Below are 21,440 nucleotides of genomic sequence, written 5' to 3'. Positions count from 1 at the left end.
AAAACATTTTGAAAAATATGGCATATTAGGGCTACAGGCCACAAGGGAATGGCGTTTTATCATCGTGTTTTTAAACAATTTCAAATAAGAATCCATTGACAGAAATTAATTTACACTTACTTCTAGGTGCAGCCAAATTCTAAACTATTTTTACTGGGCAATAGGTTAGATCGCAAGGCTGTCGTAGGTTTTGGGAGGTATGAAATATCTCCCAAGAGGAAGGAGAAGTATGAGGATTCTTGAAACTATTTTTTTATCCCGGCCTGGTATTTTTGACATACGAGGCGAGGAGAGTCATCTACAGCTTACCACTCTATTCTAACCATATGAGAGGGTCCATTCCGCGGGACTGCCAAGAAATAAAAGTCGACCGGGCCGATTCGATTCGGCACAGATGCAGTAAGTAGGTTGCTAAGGTTTACGCCTGAATTCTCTCATCAGAGACGGTCTAAGGACCTTATGGAACTTTTTTTTTCTATTGTACGGGGGTTCGGGTAGTAGTTAATCCCTTTGGCTGATTTTCGCACAAGCCGACAATTTTTGGATAAAGGCTAAATTTGAGCAAAATTTCGTTTTCAGATTCAAATGAATTTGATAATTTTAGTATTCAGTCCAATTAATTATATAAATATAAACTGTAAAAATTATCTACGGTTAGTTTTTAACTATAATGCACATATGTTTTGAGAAAGAGCGGCATAAGTACAACAAATCCACTCCTCTGTATGTATAAAAATAAACTGGGAAAATGAAAAAAATAAAAAATTCCGAACTATGGAAAAAAATCTATATTAATCCTGATTCCCACAAAGGACGAAAGCGGATTGTAATAATAATTGGGATTGTATTAATTATGTCACACTTTCCAACAGATTATAAAATATTCAAATAACTTATAACTAAACCAATCATGGAATATACTGAAAAAATTGTCAAGGAATAGTAATGCTATTTACAATGCCAATACCTTATCTGCATTTAAACAGCCTTTTGATTATTATTTGCAATGGGAAAAATTAGCAATACCATTGATTCATCACAGAGAATTGGTCAATCTCACATTTAAAATTTTATATTTTCGTGCTGTTTGTATTACTTCAAAGATTTACTTAAGATTACCTCGCGATGTTGACAGTACTAATCGATAATCCTTATAATCACCCGATAAAACGCCTAAAAAAATCTCCAGCTACTTTTCTAGAAAAACTCTACCACAGGTTTCAATTAAAAAAAATTTTTTTTGCAATACTGCATGTCTTTCAGTTTTTTTTTTATACTTATGGGCAACAGCCCGAAACGTGGGGCATAAAAGATGTGCAGACATTCAGATGGGTTTATTATACTTCGAAATATATCATTCTTTTTTCTGTTTAAATAGACCTCAATAGTAGCTAAGAAGAGACAACAACGTTATGCAATAAGCTTGTAGCAAAATGTAAATAGGGCGATATGACTTCATCCAATGATTTAAGGCCAGGGGTGCCGATTCTTACTAATTACTTTGCCTCAAACATGCAAAAATCACATGATGTATGAGGACATCACATGAGGTTGAGGACATCACATGAGGTATGAGGACATCACATGAGGTATGAGGAACCTCTCTGCATTTTCTTATTTCTAAGAATATAAACCATTGCTAAGAACTCGATCCATTGATAAAAAAAAATTACTTAGGAATTTTTTATGTATAATATTTTCTTCTGCATAATATCTTGCCACACTTTTCGCAATTAGTATATCTTTTAAAATACATTTGGAAAAATTTTAAATAGTCCTATGTTGGTACAACTCGTTATATTTTTGTTATTGAATTTTTGAAAGTATATCGAAATGAAAAAATTCAAATCTGAAAATAAGTTAACAATAATTTAATATCACAAAATATATATATTTCTTTTCTTTTTTTTTGTTTTTAAACTGTCTGGAATAACGAATTGGTACATTTACTATGTATTATTATTAAAAAGAGAAGATCAATAGATTTATCGTTAAAAAACAAAAGGGAATAGCTGGTACAGTATGGATGAAAACTCTACTGGTATAAACAGCAACGCGTCGATTATACGGTCCAATCAGTACCAATCCTAGTTCGGATACCGAAATTGTTCTGGTAATCAATAATTAGATTAGAGAAAGAATGGGACAAAGAACAAATATATAATTGAATGTTTAACCATTTTAGTAATTTGCACCAAACAATACATACAAAATATAAATAGATAAACTTGGCTCGTAAAAAGAAGTAGAATATGTCTTTGTTGTAAGGAATTCGAAGCAAATAAATAGTGCAAAGTTTTGTTGTCATAGCCCCCGTCAAACGGTTTTAACATAGCAAAACATATATCTTTAAAGAAAATATCAAGTTTACTTGGCTGGAATTTGGACTTTAACAAAAGCAATCTACTTAAAAACATTTTAAGTCTATCACCTAGATCTACGAGACTCCTTGTGTAATGTTCTGACAAAAAAAAAAAATTTGGTGTGTTACATAAGGCTAAATAAATAAATATATTATTAAAACAGTGCCAAATGATTTTAATTTGTTGGTTACATTTACTCTATATTCCTTTAAGATGTTCCTTTCTCTACCATTCATCTTGAGCTTTTACTTAAGGACGTAGGAAAGTGGCAACCCCATTGTCCAGTCTTTTAACAGGAATCGGCCCATTTTCTTGCATTTTGGGGTCAACCTATTGCCAAAGGGCATTGCCTGTTCACCCTTTCTCCTAAGGTGACATAAATATTCAGGGGAGCAGTTGTTTCGAGGTTTCTCCTACTTAACTAAGGAATAATCATTCAAAGTACTCAAAGTACTTCAAAGTAAAAGATGCCCTCGGATATGACTGATCATACCCAGGTAGGTACAGGTACATTAGTGTTACGAGGCAACGACGTTGCACTTGAAAGAATCTTAGACCAGAATCTTGGAATGCCTATAACTGACAGAGAAAATTAATTTATGGAAGAGATGGAGACGTTCAGGACAAAGATCCTGATTCTCAGCGAGATTCTAAGATTTAAGAAGTTACGATGCGGCACTCGAAAGAACCTTAAACCCAGATAATAGATAATCTATAACTGACAAAGAATTTTAAATAGTAGAGGAGATGGATATGTACAGGATAGAGATAAAGGGAATCTGCAAACTAAGGAACAAAGCCACGGAGGACAGCGGCTAAACTTGCTGATATTATCAGGAGTGCCAACTGACTTCAGGTCTGCCAAGGAGGTCTGAGTTCAGTACACATCCATGACAGAAAGCCTGTTTGCGAAAGTAGAAGAATGGGAACTCATCTCTTCTAGGTTTAAAACAAAAAATATGAAAGGTCACTTTCATTCAAGTATGCTCCAACAGAGGATGTTCTGGACACAACCATTTTGAGAGAGAAGTCATCCCCTGGGGACGGAAATAATCAATGGCTTATCGACTTTGAACAAGATTTTCTCGAGATAACTGTGAATGTTGGCGTAGTGAAAGTGGCCTCCAACAAAAGTAAAAGGACTAAGTAGTGGAGTTACCTAGTGAAAGCTGTGGTTGCAAGGAACAAGACAGACTAAACACAATATTGTAGGGTTAAGAGTGCAACCAACTGGAAGCTCTAGTTCAGAAGAATAAAGGAAGTTAAAATAGTCGTTAAAGTGGCGAAAAAGAAAGTCTACAAGTTTGATAGAAGCTAGAAAAATGATTAAAGGAACTTAGGATGTCTGGAGGCACGGATCTACTGAAAGCTCTATAAGGTGTTAATTTTAGTTAATTACCTAATGGGAATGTGATATCATCATACCGATCCACACGGAAGAAGTTCATGGGAATATGGAAACTATAAGTCTATATTTCTCCCTCAAATATTATATAATCTTTACTGCTCTATTGTGGGAATAAAACGTGATATTGTTGAAAGTATGCTAGATGAAGAAAAACGCATTTATTTATTAAGACGGCTTTTAATCCGGTTTCCAGAAAAGAAAAGTAGTTTTCATCAGAGTCAAAAAATGAACCCATTAAACTGAGAGTATAACATGAACCAAAAAAGGTATGATTAGGATAAACGGAAAAAAATCTTGGACCTTTGACATGAGTAGAGGAGTTAAACAAGGTGAAAGCCTTAGTCCACTCCTTTTTATCTTTGTTATGTATGAGATTTCAAAACTATGCAAACAGAAGACAACACGAACAGTTGTGGGAAGGTGGAACATGAGGATAATGCAAGGATAATTTTTGGTTTTCACCGACGATGTTGTTTTTGTTTTAAACGGAAATTTAAAGCAAGCTGTTATTGAGTGGGAAGCTAAGCTGGAAATAAAAACCAAGGTAATGCATATTAGCCCAGAGGAAGAAGAAGTGATAATTTGCTGCAAGGAAGGAATACTAGAAACAGCCGATACATACACATATCTTGCAAGTTTGATATAAAAAAAGGATAAAGGTGTTTAGCTCAGTAAAACTGTCGTAGGAAAAGGGAGATGAAATGTCAAACTGCACATCTTCGATGCCATCTACCTATCTACCGTTTTTAATGGTAGTAAACGTTTGGCACTGGAATAAAGTCACAGCACCTAAAATGAAATATCTCCAGCGGGTGACTAGAAATACTTCATTTTATAATAAGGAGAGATCAAAATGCATACAAAAATTTAGACAGCCATTAGAACTTTATTTTCTTGATAAAAGTAAGTAGTATATCTATTTGTTAAGAGAAATTAAGCTGACGGGTGAAACTTCTGACATTAGTAAAAATTAATTCCTAATAATTTTATCTTTTGGTTTCAGGGAAGAGAGTGATTTATTATAGACTGTGTACACGGCCTAGTACAAACAGTGATTCCTTTTATATGTAGAGACCGCCCAGTAGTACTAATAACACTCGGTGCATAACTAAAAGCTAGTCACAGCTTCCACTTCAACTGCAAATGTAAGTAATCCATTAATACCAGATAATCAGGATCCGAAATTTTTATTAAACTTTTTAAATAAATTATACCATAACTACCGTTACTGGATCATTTTTAAAATTTAGATATAATTGCTATAATAATTTTTTTTAAAATATTTTTGAAACCGCGCTTAAATAAATATTGGCCTTACAGAATTCCTGTTTAATTTTAATTATCTTAAACAGATAATATGATATTGGTTAGATTAAATTCTAATTTTTGAGATGTTATAACGAACTTCATGTAATTCTTATTAGAAATTGAAATTTGTTGAACGAATTAAATGTGCATAGCTGAAGACGAGGGGTGACTTCAATTTTACTGGACGGTGGTTAAAATATAAACTTCCAGAATTTTAATAAGTCTCAAGTGCTTAAAGTCGGGCCTTCCAATTTTATTTTTTATACACAGTTCAAAGAAAATAGTTTTTGATAAATTTAATTGTGGATATTTTTACAACTATTACAAAATCATTATAACAATAATTGAATTTTAATTCATTGTACATTTAGATGAAATTTCATTAATCTGGTTTTATATTTACAAGAATTTTATGCGTTTATTAAATTTAATTAAACGAAATAGTTTACTGAAAATATTATTAATTAAATTAAATTGACTTAACTGAGTGTATAGAAGCATTTTTTTTATTCATTCTATACTGAGTGTTTTTTATGACTCTTAAATTACTTCCATTTAAAAAATTCCTCTAAAAGCTTTCCATTTTTTTTTTTTTTTTTGTAACAAATGTATTGTAATCTAGGTAAAATAAACATTGTTAACAGTGATTATTTTTTGTATTAAAACTTCTTTAGTCATTTATTTTGGCGAAACAATTTCAAAAATTAGTATTCTTAGATTTGACAGAAAAAAATTTAAAGAAAACTGTTTGGAAAAAATATGAAATAAAACAATTTGATTGAAATTCTTATTTCAAGCAAATAAAAATTAAAGTGTGATTAATACCCTTTTGAAATAAAAATTAATAGTTCGTTTTAACGACATAAATTAAATTTTACTATTATCCTTGAGACCAGTTTCTGTGGGGTGAAAAAATTTATGGTAGAGAAAAATAAAAAGATAGAAAACTATAGCAGAACGCTTAAAAATATTAGGCCTAAACACAAACATTTGCTTTAGAAATAAATTTAAAACCCGTTTAACAATAGCAATATAAAGTTTATTCGAAATGAGATATTTTTTAACAGTTGTTATAACAGCCGTATTAAATAAAACCATTTATTAAATAGAATTTAAAAACGTAGCCTACGGTTTTGAAAAATCTTAGTAGAAAATAAAATAGAAAAAGTGTCTTTATTTGCATATTTCATATTATATTAAACACATATTCGATACTGACATGGTTATGTATCCTTTGCCAAAGAGATTTTCTATGGCTTATCGATCCCTAATCGTCCTTTTCATTTAGTTATAATAAAATTTTTTTATATTTAAAAGCACATTTTATGTACGAAAATAACTTATTCCAACATTTACAATTTGAAATATCGATTTCAGTTTTCCAATTAATATAGATTCAAATAAATACTTTTCCCTAAATAAGTTTAACACGGAACACTTGCTTACTAAATTAAGCATGTTTTCATCCTGCTTACAATTTGACATATCATATGCATATTATGTCCGTCGATTTAGAGTTCAAACTAAAAAGTTCAACTGGAGTCTTTTTCACTTTCTGAATCAATGCAATAATTTTTACATCAATTATGTAGCTAACATTATAGTCCCGTTTTTATAAAGCAAATGATACTCAGCGCCCATTACAGTTAAAATTAAATAATTTTTTTATTAGCTTTAGTCTTACCAATTATAATATACTTTGACTTTTCCATCTTTCCACAGATTCGAAATCCCTAAATATCAGCTAATTTTATAAACCTTGGCATTTAGTTTGCTTACGATTATCTGTCCAAACCAGAATCTGGGAATCCTTAATTAATTTTTTCATTTAAAAAAATTAACTTTTCATACACATAAATATTATGTCTCATTGTCGGTAATAACCAGTGGTATACTAACTAATTATTATTATGAGTCAAGCAGATGCCTTAGAAGGCCAACTCTTCCCTCTTCCTCTTGGAATATTACATCAGGTATAAGTTTAAAAACAGTATCCAATTGTAATCAGAGTTCAGTCAGAACCATTATTATTTTGACAAAATTATTACAAGTTTTCAATTGTTTTTTTTAACTTCTTAGTATGTCTTGGGGGACAGGCTCCTCTCCTGAAGACACCTATCTGTGTCCATGTACATAACCTTCAATTTTCATTTGTAGATGGAAAGTTCTGAAGACAAACTAGTCTCCAGTTTGAAGTTATTCAACTGGGCTGAATACTGTGTATTCTTTGGAATGCTCGCCTCATCCGCACTTATAGGCGTTTATTACGGATGTAAACCAAAGAAAGAGGTCACTGTTGACGAGTATATGCTCGGAGGAAGGTCAATGTCAGTATTACCAGTAGCTATGTCCCTCATAGCAAGGTAAGTCATCACTGATAACATTTTCATTTTAAAAAACAATATCGGAAATTTTTTTATTAAAATCTACATAAATAAGGAATTATAGAAACTCAGTAAAATGTTTTAATATAAATATACAATAAGCTGGGAATAAGATTAGAAAGACAGAACAAATGGATTAAATCAAGGACAAGAAATACGAAAGGTACGAATTAGTTTTGAATTAAATTAACAAAATTGTTTCAATGGATACAATATTTGTTTGTTTAGTGAACTATATGTGTGTCTTGTCATAATAGAGTAAATTTACGTCTACACAGTTTTTATATATGACGTATTCACATATAATGACGATTGTGTGATGTTTTATTTATGACGTATGTGATATAAGTAGGGGGATCAATGACATTGTATGAGATAATTTTCCCCCAGATTAGTTTTTGAATAACTTTGAGTAAGCTAAAGAAATAAACAACGTACTGGCTAAATTATTATTTTATTTATATTTTAAAACTTAAAAAAAAAGTTAAACATTTTAAAAAAAGTAGGAACTTTTCATAATTTTTGTTTAAGCAAATTTATGAATTACTTGTTTCGAGTTTGTTTCTATGTTTACATTATATATTTTTGAGGTAATTAACAATTTATGTTTATTACAATGTCAATTGTTATTTTTGTTATTCTACCTTAAAAAAATTCAAAATAAAGGTAGATGAGAAAAAAGAAGAAGTACAGTTGAAGACAAAAAAAACTAATCACAAGTGATAAAATTGAAGAAGAAATCAACCCAAAATTTGAAAAGATCTAACCAAAAATCCAGCCTATTTTGCAACGAACTAAAAACAAGCTTGATAGGTACCTTATGAAAAAATAAAATAAAAAAAAGTAAATTTTGAAGTATTAAACGTTTTAATCCTTTCGGAAAAAAGCAAGTTTGAATATGCTCCAATTACTTCATGTGATAGAAGGTTCTAGCAATATAAAGCTCCTTTTCGAGATAATTGATAATTGTAAATTTAATGACCAATTATGCAGTTATATTGCATTTTTATTAAAAACTTCATCTTTTTAGTAAACATATTTAAATACTTGTCATTTTAAATTAATCAAAGATACTGGTCTCCTTCTTATCACCCATTTCTTCCCAAGGTTTGGTTATGTATGGTACACCTTGTAAAATAAACTATGTTATCACAAGTAATAATAATATTTATGTAATCTCACGTTATCATGTAATTAATGTTTATTTTAAAAATTATTTCGCATAATCCGAAATGGGCCTGACCTCGATAACTTCGGATTAGCGCTACTTTTATCTCTAAAATAAAGAGTTTTATTTGTTATGTTTTCAGTTTTATATCCGGAATCAGCCTATTGGGTATTCCGGCGGAAACGTTTTATTACGGAACCCAGCTGGTAGGAATTACCTTTGCAGTAGTCATCGGCTACTTTTTGCTCAACTACTTCTATCTTCCAGTCGTGTATCATCTCCAATATAACTCTCTCTTCGAAGTAAGTTAATCTCAACTATTATAGACATTTTATAATCTTTATAAAATGTGATAAATATTAATTGTCTTCTTCTAATAGTACTTGGAGAAAAGATTCAACCGCAGCGTGAGGCTACTCGCTTCGTTCATATTTACTTTCTCTTTGGTAAGATATACATAGAACTTTTCTATAAATATTTTTAAATGAACTATCTTCACTCATAACTTATTCTTCCATTGCAGTTACTATATATTCCTGTAGTCATCTATGTGCCATCCTTAGCCTTTAACCAAGGTACGATACTTTAAATTAATTATACATATAATACGGCATATATATTGTCAATTGTAATGTAAAATACATAAATGTAAACGATATCCCAACTATCTACAATATAAAGTCATAGCCAAATATATACAATATAAAGTGTGATGAAATGCATATATATATAGTTAATGAGAACCAATTAATGTGATATATTGATAAATTATAACAATAGAATGAGTGACTCATTGGTACCTCCTCCTCACTAAGTTTTCTAAACCCATTTAATCGATTAATTAGTTTTCTTAGGAGATCCCTTATCCAGCTCCTTATTAGTCTTCGGTAAGTGTTGTTGGGAGTATTCGTTGCAGCTATATCTTGTGAACAGATGTGGTGTGGAGCTTTTCATAAAATATCTTGTATGATATTTCAATATGGTCTTGAACAATTTTGTTTAGTGCTCTTTCACTAATATACCGTGGAGATAGTGCAGTCGGACGTAGTTTTTTCGTTGCAAACTTTATAGTTTGTTTATGTGTTTTTTTCGTTAAAACATTTATAGCTTGTTTATGTGTGTTGTTTTTTTTTTGGCTGTTCCATAGATTCTCGAAAAATGTACCCAAATGGGTTTCTTTAAGTATGGAGTCGCTGCCTCAATATTAGTGCGGATCCTTTGTGAAATGTAAAGAAAAGGAGATTTAGTCACCTATTTAACATAAGCTTAACATGAGGCTCCATGTCATCCTTCTCTCGAATGTCAATCCTAGATATGTTACTGAAATGGTCTGCGGAAACGGTTTGTTGTCTATTTGTACTGGGGAACATGTGACAGGTCCTCTTTTTGTAATTTAAAATCACAATTTTTTGAGTTTGAAGTAGGTTTTCAAAATCTCAATTTTCCAGATTTTCGAATTATCCCTTGCTCTCATATTTTGGATTCATATTTTGACAATTTTTCTTGAAGAGAGGTATGTAGATTCTTGATCAGCTCCGAACTTTCAGATTCCTAATTCTTATCATAATATGACTTATTATTAATTATTGAAGGTAAATACGCAACTGGACTGCTTCAAACTCGAGTCAAAACTATCTTTGAACTGAAGGTTGGGTGCGGTATGCAGAAGTTGGAATGGAAAACACATGCTTCAGATGCCCACGACGATTTTTTCCAAATTTTATACCATCAAAAACGCTGAAAAAAAATTTTGTAATCATACTGCTGCTTTTATGGAATAGTGGCACAACTGACAATAATTTTTTTTTAGAGAGACTGTACCATAAACTGGAGCTAATTTAGAGAGACTGTACCATAAACTGGAGCTAATTTAGAGAGACTATACCATAAACTGGAGCTAATTTAGAGAGACTATACCATAAACTGGAGATAATTTAGAGAGACTATACCATAAACTGGAGCTAATTTAGAACAACTCAAATAGCTTTAGGAAGGTCTGTAGGACGACTTCAATAAAGAAAATAAAACAAGTTTACGGTGCTAACTTTGGAATACGTCCAATTCTAAATAAAATACAAATATTTTCTCACATGTGCCACTATTCAAGAAAAGCAGGGATACTTTGATTTTTTTATTATTTCAAAAAATAAACATTAATAATAGACTAAGAAAAAAATTAACACCTCTTTAAAATGAGAGATTTACTTTTAGAATACAAAAACTTTCACAATCCACCATCTACAGCATTTCTTCGAAACTATTTTTATTGAGATTTGGCACCTAAGTCACACCTCATAATCCATCATAATCAACTCTCATTCCATCCATTTCTTGTCAAAATTCCCATATTTCGGCCTTGACGAAGGTAGAGGTAAATATCAAGGGCTTTGAATCATCATACCAAAGCCTTAAAAAAAAATACTTTGTACTTGATATACAAAAGGATTAATTTTATCAATATAAAAACTTTATAGCAATAATAAACCATTGTATAATAATGTTTAGCCCTTTATTGTATTATAACTGGTGTTAATAATTTTTTTAATAAACAGTTACAGGAATGTCAGTTCATTTGTTATCTTCAATAATATGTGCAGTGTGCATTTTTTACACCTCTATCGTAAGTGATATTATATCTATCTGTTGAAATGTCATTATGTAAATATATATCTAATATAAAATATAGGTTATTAATATAATTCCTATTTAAAATTTAGGGTGGACTTAAGGCTGTCGTGTGGTCGGATGCTCTCCAAAGCCTTTTCACAATTGCCTCCATAATTACAGTGTTGATTTTGGGCACGATAAGTGTTGGAGGATTGTCGAAAATAATCGAAGTTAGTGATAGGAGAGAGAGGCTAGAGCTTTTCAAGTAAGTATAGAATGGTCTGCATGTTTCTATTTGTCTAATATTAAATGTTCAGAATTTTATGATAGAGGATAGAGCTTTTCGAGTAAGTATAGAATGGTCTGCATGTTTCTCTTTGTTTAATATTAAATGTTCTGAGAAAACAGTTGTTAAAGGAAAACGAAGTTATGTTATCGCCTATTACAAACGCACCCTAACAAAACTTTGACTTGATTGTTTGGTCTGGTGAATCCGAAAATTAGAGAATTTTTTTTGCTAATTCATGACATATAATGCCAGTTTCGCAGTATAGAAATCAATATAAGTTTTCTTAACTCCTAACGTACTCACCAAGTGACTTCATTTTTTTTTTTTTTTTGGTTAAAATATGCCAAATTATACTCATATATAATGGGACAATAGTCAATAGACAGTAGACAATATATATATATAATAGTCAATACAGGGTGAATTTTAATTTGATATACAAAATTAAAAATAAAACTGGAAAAAATAATATAGGTAAAAAAAATTAAAATATAAGACTGTTTATATTTTGATTCAATGCCCTACAAAATCCTTTATAAACAGATCTATGAAAATTAAAATTTTCTTGCTTGCCGGAGAGATTGAATTTATTTGAACATTTTCCTAGACAGGCACGAAACCCCAGTTTACCAACAGTCCAATATTGTAGCATCGTTGGTAAGACAATTATTCTCTTATTCTGAAGAATAGAAAAAGTATACACTTTCTATATTTAATGGATGTAAACAAGAGAGACAAATGGAAAGTACTAGTTGAAAAAAAATAATAAAAGGAGCTGCTTTATGAGCCTGTCGGGCTAACAAAATAAGAAGATACATTTGCTATATTTGAAGGGCATAAAATATTTTAAAATAAATACATTAATAAATAAATGACCTTATATCTTAAATTCAAATTGATCTAATCTTGTCTGATTTGTTTCATTTTGTATATTTCAACACTCTTTAGATACCATAGAAATTTGAAGTAGATAAGTTAAGTAACTAATCTAGGTGCAATGATAGATTTTCGTGCTACTGGCATTATGTATCAAGAACAAGCAGAGGGAGCAATGCTTTGCAACTGCTAGATTTATGGATGTAGATAGATTAATTGAATACAATTGAATGTGTAATATCAATTAATATATTTAGTTATTTACAATGTGGATTAATAACTGATTCAATTGTCTTATATAAATATATGGTAAAAAAAAATAATAGAAATAACTTCAATACGACTCAAACAATCTACACTATAGTTGGGCTCTAAAAACTGCACCAGGGGGCACAAATCAGAATCTAATTAAACAAATTAGAACCGGAGGTATAAAATAGAATGTTTGAAAAGATTTCCTTAATTTGAAACCAATATTTCGCACTTATAAGAGTATTAAATCTAAATCTTCTTAATGTAGATTAAAAGAGCAGACGGTTGTATTAACGTAGAAATTGGATTTTTTTTTACCGGAGAAATTGGAATAGCTTATAACCTTCCCGAGAAAATCCTGAAAATTTATTAAAAAGCATCATCAAAATCAGCTGACGTGTGGCTGCGCATAATATATCAACATACAACTATTGACCTTTATATATTACTTTTGAAAAAAAATTATATGTAATGGGGAAAAAAGAAATTCATTTTCAGTTTCATCCGCTAAAAACATAAAGAACAGTCAAAATTATTAAATCAAATTTCAAAAAGTTGCTTTTGGTATACCTGTGTTAAAGGGGTTGTCATTATCGCTTAAATTATTGTGGAAACACAATTATTTAACAAAATGCAAAATTATTTAAGAAAGTCAATTGTCCCCGGATTGCACATTCCTTTTATACCTGTTACATTACATTCACTATTGGTGAAAAATATTCTTTTAAAGAAATTAATTGGTATTTTTGTTTTCTGTAAGTTCGGTTTGAACGGTTTATTTTTCTTTCTAGTATGAACCCTGATCCATTCCAGAGAAACACCTTCTGGACAACTTGTATCGGATCTATACCAAACTGGCTCAAGGTATTGGCAACCCATCCTGGCACCGTTCAGAGATACATTTCAGTTCCTACTTATCGTGATGTGAAATGGTATGACTTCACACATTCATAAAAAAATGTATAATTTAAGTATTAAGCTGTAGCATGAATCTATAGCAATTTCAATGTGTACTTTTAAAGACAACTCAAGATATGTACTGATAAAGTTGGCCGTGACGTACCCTGTTCTTCAAACAAAACTTAGCCTAGCGTAACTACTTACAAATTAGTATTCTTTCCTAATACGTCAATTCGAAAACAATGACTTCTATTCTTTCCCTCTACAGTGTTAATTTTTATTTTGTTAATTTATTCAGTTTAGTACATATATAAAGTACAGGCATTATGGTCCAATTATAGGCAGCATCTATCGGTCGCTGCCAAAACACCATACAGAAATGATAAATATTAATTGAAATATGTGTTTGTAACACTTTTAATTACTGGGGCTTTTGTGGAGGCTGAAACTGTTTATAAGGTAGAACTATACAATTTTTTACTTACGATTAAATTTATATATTTATATACTTATTATACATTCATATATACTTTTATACAAATACAAAATACTAAAACGAAAATAAATTTTGTCAATCAATTGTTACAAACAAAACATTAATTACTTGTAAAACCGTTACTTTACTTCCACTTTTACTAAGGAAATGAACAATATTTCCAAGATTTGGATCCAAACTGAAGAATAAAAATCTTTCGACTAATCCTTATATTAGAGCAGCAAAACAAACGCAAAATAGTACCTTATAAAGTCTAAAATGTTACACACTTATGCTATAACGTAAACTTAATTTTTTATCATATCACTGATATATCTTTTTTAGGGTGGCTTTAATCATGTGCATCGGAATAGTAATCATCAAGTTCGTGACGACATTCTCTGGCTTGATAATGTATACTAAATATGGTGATTGTGATCCTATGGTTACGAAGGTAATACTTATTCAGGCTGATTCCATTTGTCAATAACGATGGAATTAGTCCCATATTTCAATGGAACATTATATCAATCTAATAACCACTTATCATCAATCATAACCTTGACTTCATTACCCTCTAGCATCCATGTACATATTCAGTTTTTTTAATTTTCTAATCGACGAAGGGTTACCTAAGCAGACAATATTGAAACCTTGAGGGTCGACTGATTAATCATGACTAAATGACTAAATCACAAATAAAATTTAGATGCTTGTATTTTTATTGGTCACTAGCATTAAGGAACCTATTATTTATTTCAAATATGAGTAAGACGGTCAGGATTGCGGTAAAAAACAAAAAACAAAAATAGTTAACAACTATTTATTTCATTAACTACTATTTAGTATCTAAAGCTATCAACTTGAACAGCTCTGCTATCAGATGAACCTCTACAAAGTAGGGATGGAATATCGAAAGCAAACATGGACAGAGAGGAAAGACTCTACTGGCGCTTCTTGTACGCTGATCTATATTAGTCCCTTTATCATTTATTGTGGAGCCGAGGTATTTGAAACTGTCTATTTTTGCGAATATACGATTTGCCGTCCATGCAGACCATGTCCTTAGTGTGGATTTTTCGGTTTACAATCATATATTTTTAATGAGGTGTAGATTAATGCTTCGAGAAGTTTGTCGGGGGGGTGCGGTCAGCAAAGAACAACATAAATAAACAAAACCATATTTATTTATGTTGTTCTTTGCTGACCGCACCCCCCGACAAACTTCCGAAGGAAAGAATCATGTATTTTGTTTTTTCATTTACTAGCAAGCCGATTTCCTCTGCTCCTCTTTTTTTTCTTTAGGCAATCCACAGCGAAGGTGATGCTCACCTAGTTATCTGCAGGTGACCAATCTATTCTAACCATGGTGGGGAGTCAAGTTTTTCATTTTGTGGGACCGCCACTTAATGAAAAAGTCAACGCTCCAGGCTGGATTCGAACCCGCAGATCTCAGACTTGCGCCTAACCTCAGAGCTACGGACGGTCCTCTGTTCCTTTTAGTAAAGTCTTTCCATGTCATGTTGGTTACTTCCGTAATATTGTCCGCGTACGCCAGGACTTGTGTTTCATTCCGACTGCACTCTTCCATTTTCGCGTAATGTTCGTCTAATCACTTTTTCTAAAGTTTTGATAATTAACCTTAGTTAAATAATCATTAATCTCTTACTTTTTTTTCATAATAAAATATATATAATTTTCTTTTTCCTCAATTAGCAAATACAGAAATCAGGACAACTTCTACCATTTTATGTAATGGATGTGGCTGCAGAATACCCCGGTCTAGCTGGTATGTTTCTCTCAGGGGTAGTGTGCACTGCACTAAGGTAATTCAAAAACATATTATGTTCAAAAAATTAATTTTTTTTTGTCTGTTGCATTTAGTTTGGTCCTTAATATAATATTTTATTGAGACTATATAAATAATGGAAAATTACTGTTATTTTGATATCATTTATTTTCTAAACTGTTACTTATACAATATTACTTATGAAAATTGAATGTGTTTTTTCAATTATTTAAAGATATTTCAAGCCTAGCTAAGATAGTAGTGATACTAAATGTCAAGTGATTTTTGTGTAGGAAAAAAATTGAACGTTTTTTATGAATTATAAGAAGTTTTTTAAAGTTTCTCCTGCTCATGAATGCAAATTTCATTTAAATCTCCTCAGTCCAATCATGGCTCACAAGGTCAAGTCTTAACTTTAAGTTGACCTCATGCCACATATCTAAAGGAATCAAATTCTTCTTCAACAAAGCAGATTGAAACTTGAATATTTATTGTAAACAAGTCAAGAATGTTAGACTTCAATTTCCAATGGAAACTTTGAAAATTGCAGTAAAAGTATCGTAGACCTAGCCTTATGGGGAGAATAATTCACCCTGTTTCCCTATAGGCCCATTAGGAAGAGAAAAAATATCTTCTTATTTTTTTTACAATAAATTTAATATCTTCTTTAAGAACAATACCAAATTTCAAATACAAATGCAGAAAAAAAAATCTAGTATTATTTAAAAAAAAAAAATTATTTTGTGCCAAGCATTTTGTTGATCTAAGATTTATTTTTTAAAAAGACAAAGTACATACTGACACAGGTGAGTTATAACTAAAATAATGATCTACTGTATTGCAAAAATAATCATATCAAAGTAAGTAATATTTAGTTTAAGCCTTAAAAATGCCTATGTAAAGTAAGAAAATTGTCTTAATAATGAATAAGTAAAATTAGGGTTTAATATTAAGTTCCTTTATCCATTCAAAATAAAATTGATTTAAATAAATCATACCTTATGCTAAAGGAAAATAATGCCGTAAAATAAATACAGAGTTGAGAATAAGAAACATTTCTATTTTACGCTTAAAAGAAACATCCTGTAAATTGAAATTAATATCTGTGCCCAACTCTAATCTATAGAACATTAAAACTTTTGTTGTATGTTAGTACCATGTCAACGAGTCTCAACACAGTAGCAGGAACACTATATCAAGATTTCATAAAACCATTAATGCCATTAGATACAAAAGACAGTACAGCAAATCTAATAATGAAGACTATAGTTATTGTGTTCGGTATTATATGCACCCTGCTGGTCTTAGTTGTGGAACAATTGGGAACAATAATCCAGGTAATAAATTCAATTAAAAAGAAAAAATAATGAATAAGCTACTAATATCAAGGTGGTTCTTAAATATGTTCTCTATGTTTCAAATATAATCATTAATTAAATCCTTATTTGTTTTGTGTTTCCAGATATCTATTAGCCTTCAAGGTGTCACAAATGGAGTTGCTTTGTTTATATTCACTTTTGGGATGTTTGTTCCATGGGGCAATACCAAGGTAAAACTACTCATTTACCTAGTCTGATTTTTTTCACAATAAAATAACAGATGGAGTGTCTGTCTGCAAAATTCACATTCACATTCTCCTCATTGTGGTAGCCATTTTAATTTTGTTGGACAGTTAAGAGTGGATTCTTACAGAATATTGAATTCCATAACCATTCTGATCTTTGAATTTTTTTCCCCCACACTGTTTGAACACAAATTGGAAAAAAACGAAACAAATTATTTGCAGTCCTTTCCGATGGGTTGGATCACAAATGTGCCAAATACGGATTTTTAAAATAAAATCCAAGTTAGTATCAGAATCTATAAAAAAAAAAATTAAATTAAAAAAATACCCCATTCCTTTGGAAATTAAAGAGTTTGGTGTAATGGAGAACTAGAGAAGGGTACACAAATTAACAATACACTCAATAGAAAAACTAAATGCCAATATTGTGGCCTAGTGAGAATCAAATCAAAATTGCAAAAGATGTAGTGGTTGGGGAAGAGGGGGGTGATCCTGAATACTGGAACAAACTTAAACTTTAACTGAAAACTTTGTAATTGTCAATTGTCAAGACTGAGTAATAAATATTAACTTGGAAGTGAAATTTGTTCAGACACTCTATTACTATTAACAAAATTCCATTCTGAACATTTTAAAAGTAGAAATATTATAAATTTAAAATTTTAATTTCAGGGTGTTCTGGCAGGGGGCTTAACAGGCATCGTTACAACATCTTGGCTAGCCGCTGGTGCCCATTATTACAGCCATGAAGGTCACATAGTTTATGGTACCAAAGTAACTACAATTGAAAATTGTCCTGGAAATATCACACAGTCTCTTGGATTAAAGTAAGTTTTATATCTTAAATAATTTTTTTAAGACACTTACAAAGCTGTTTTAAAATAACAGGAATTAATGAAAGAAAACTTATAATTCTACGCTTACACTTAGTTTCCTATTTTCCTTTAGTCCACCTCTTATCTATTTATCTTGAATAATATTGTGTAAAATTCAATTTAAATAGAGATATTTTCTTTTTTCAGTGTAACCCGATTTGGATATCCAGGTGAAGGGACAATGGTATTCCACTCTGATGAGGTTCCAGCCTTCTACAAAATTTCTTATTTGTACTATGGATTATTAGGGTTTATTGTAGCAATGATTGTAGCGTGCATTGTCAGCATCATAACAGGAGTGCAAGATCCATCAGAGCTGGATCCCAAACTAGTAATACCTCAGCTGAGGGGCTATCTCACCAAGAAGAAGAAACAAAAGCCACATGTGCAACTCTATTCAGTGGTACCAACTTCAGAGAAACAATTTTAATGTCTGTCCGGCATCTAACAACAAATCATTTTAACAGTTATTGTTATAACAGAGGTAATTTTTTTAAAACTCTGAATACTAAGGGCCTCTGGAAATGCTAAGAATCATAAGGGTCCATTTGGGTCCCCAATCTATTTTTCCCACTTTAACCTCGCGTAGATCAATTATAAGTTAACACTCGGTACTTTCACATATTTTAGGATCCTAAAACTGAATTTCACCATGGCTTTAACGGTTTTGATTAAACCCAATATGTCAATGTAAAACTTAGAGATCAACAAGGTTTTGTCCTTATTGAAATAGTTTGACAGAGCTTAATGTCAAATTTTCAAGAAATCTTCCTCTAAAGTACATTTAGTTTTATTTATTTGAAATAATTAACTATTTTGCATTTTTAACAGCTAAAAAAATTTTTTTAAATACGGACTATAAAAGGATTTCATAAATAACTGATGGTGAAAAATGGAGAAACAAAGAAAGAAGTTTAGAAAATGGAAAATCGGAAACAGTTCAGTGAGTCCGATCCCTCACTATCAATTTTAACTTTTGTATTCTATAACTATAGTATTGGGAGGAAAAGTTGATATTATTTATTTCCACCCCGAGATTCCCAAAAATATGAATAATAACACAAAAATAAAAATTTATTGTTTGAAAATTTTCTTCTTCCAAGGTGGTAAAGTTATGTGATGCACTTACTGCACCAAATGTTTTCTTCTTGGATTGTGAGCTGTTAGCTACTAATAATTCAACTGCACTTTTAGAACTTCAAAACTTATATCTGATTTTTCTGCTAGAGATATAGGAACATAAAAAACAAAATAAAATTTCAGAAGGCATATTCACTTACAATTAGTAGCAATTCTTTCGGAAACAAGTAATTTTTAGGCATTACAATTTTTTTTCAAAACTCATTTTTTCATAGTTTTGTTAAAGTAACATTGTTAGCAACTCCATTAATACCTTGAATTGCTACTGACTAAAGACCAGTAGATAAAACAGATGACTGTATGACTTTTTTCATTATCTTATGTTTTCTCGTCTCTTCTATATTATCCCTAAAACTAACTAAAGCAACAAAAGATTATATGAATAAATAAAAACTCTTCAAATTACCATGCGTACATAAGGATTGTTAAAATTATGACAATTTTTATTGTTATAATTGTTTCTGTAAATATGTAGATATTATCAGATTAAATATATATCTTTTTTTACAAGCCATATCAGTTGTATTATTATCATAACTATATCCCTTTCCATACCATCCTTTTGTATACCTTTCCTTCTTTGCTTTACAATTTATATATAAATGATCTTTTAATTTTTTAGATGTGCATACTCTGTTTTAAAAACTTCTCATGTACTTTTTTTTTAATGCTATATTTTCATTTCATATTCCAATTCCATTTACAATTAAATTAAAGGGTAATATAGGCTATATCATGATTCATTTTATTTCAAATACAAATAAATAATACAAAATGTTGATTGATTTTAAAAAAATATTTGTTCGCAAATTTATTATTATAATTTATTTATCTTATCATTCTGCCCTACCTCTTAGGCAATGCAGGTGTTTGTCCCACAGTTGTAATCCAAACAATTTACATTTTTATTGTCAGCCGTGCCCACAACTTGCTGTTCTTTAGTAAAACCACCGTTGTCTGTTCAGCAGCATCTCTTTCTCCCCTACCTTAGAAGTGCTTTGAAACAACCATTTCCTTCCTCCTATACACAAAAGCCTTAAATAAGTCAAGTTTCTTCTTGGTCATTGAGATAGACCACTCTTCATCAGAATGTAGAACCTCGCCACATTGATGGTACAGTAAATACTCGGTGATCTCCAGTATCTTACAGCAAGGCCATAGGGGTCAAGTTTCTTACCATCTTCAATGGAGCTTAGGTCGGAAACTCCATTGCTCAAAAAAATCCCTTATCAAAAACCCCACCAGAGAGCAATTTCCACAGGGCACTCACATATGAAAAAGTTTCAGTATAGAAATGAGTTTTCTTAGTACGTTGTATAGAAGTCTTTAGTATTGGTAATAAACAACCTGCAACTTCCATAGCACATGAACTTCAGTGAATTTGAAAATACCTTTGAAACAACCATACCATCATTTTTTTTTTTTTTAATTTCTGATTAATAAGTACTTATTTAGTTGAATAGTAGTCGTTTTTCTTCTAGAGGCCCAAATTGATTAACTCAGATTGTCGTAGAGTAGCAAAATACATTTTGCCAACCATTATTTTTTAGAAAGTGTTTAAGACAATTAGCCTTTTCAAACATTGACATTTTGTTGGCACTTTTTAATGAATATAATACTGTCTCCTTCATTCAAATTAACCATACTTTTATAAAAAAATTTACTGGAGTGATTAAATTCAAATAAAATATCTTTGCTTAAGTTGTGATGTGTCCTAAAAAATAAAAAATTAAAGTTTGGAAAAATCTATACAATTTTTTAAAACATCAATGCACCATTCAAGACATCTCAAAAAGAATTCTTAGATTAGAAAAAGTTAAATACATAGGTCTCCTAAAAGAGAAAATAGGATTCTTTAAAGTGACTGTTTCAATATTTTTCAATTTGAACAGCTTTGATGAAGCTCTACAAAGAGGGGCGAAACATTGGCAAATAATTAGTTCTTAACTATTTTTGTTCTCTTTTGACCACACCTCTGACCATTTCCTTCATAATATGTAAATCATTGTAGCACAAATAATAGATAGAGAATTAAATAAATT

At 30.7% G+C, this 21,440-nt stretch overlaps 1 protein-coding gene across 1 annotated transcript in view; it reads left to right on the top strand.

The window, feature by feature from the left end:
- Positions 1–19,912, top strand: part of LOC106677625 (uncharacterized) — a gene marked incomplete in the record, with an annotated part of 37,087 nt that extends 17,175 nt beyond the window's left edge. The window contains 13 exon segments of the mRNA XM_067049436.1: positions 7,237–7,442; positions 8,774–8,933; positions 9,012–9,077; positions 9,155–9,206; positions 11,184–11,251; positions 11,349–11,503; positions 13,447–13,587; positions 14,376–14,484; positions 15,747–15,856; positions 16,973–17,156; positions 17,282–17,368; positions 18,056–18,210; positions 18,406–19,912. Of these exon segments, the coding sequence (XP_066905537.1) occupies positions 7,237–7,442; positions 8,774–8,933; positions 9,012–9,077; positions 9,155–9,206; positions 11,184–11,251; positions 11,349–11,503; positions 13,447–13,587; positions 14,376–14,484; positions 15,747–15,856; positions 16,973–17,156; positions 17,282–17,368; positions 18,056–18,210; positions 18,406–18,688 (1,776 nt within the window).
- Positions 19,913–21,440: the final 1,528 nt, after the last annotated feature.

The sequence above is a fragment of the Halyomorpha halys genome, unplaced genomic scaffold, assembly GCF_000696795.3.
Source record: "Halyomorpha halys isolate HHAL.00 unplaced genomic scaffold, Hhal_1.1 Scaffold106.1, whole genome shotgun sequence".
In the NCBI taxonomy this organism is placed as follows: domain Eukaryota; kingdom Metazoa; phylum Arthropoda; class Insecta; order Hemiptera; family Pentatomidae; genus Halyomorpha; species Halyomorpha halys.
This window is presented reverse-complemented; position numbering and strand designations above follow the sequence as displayed.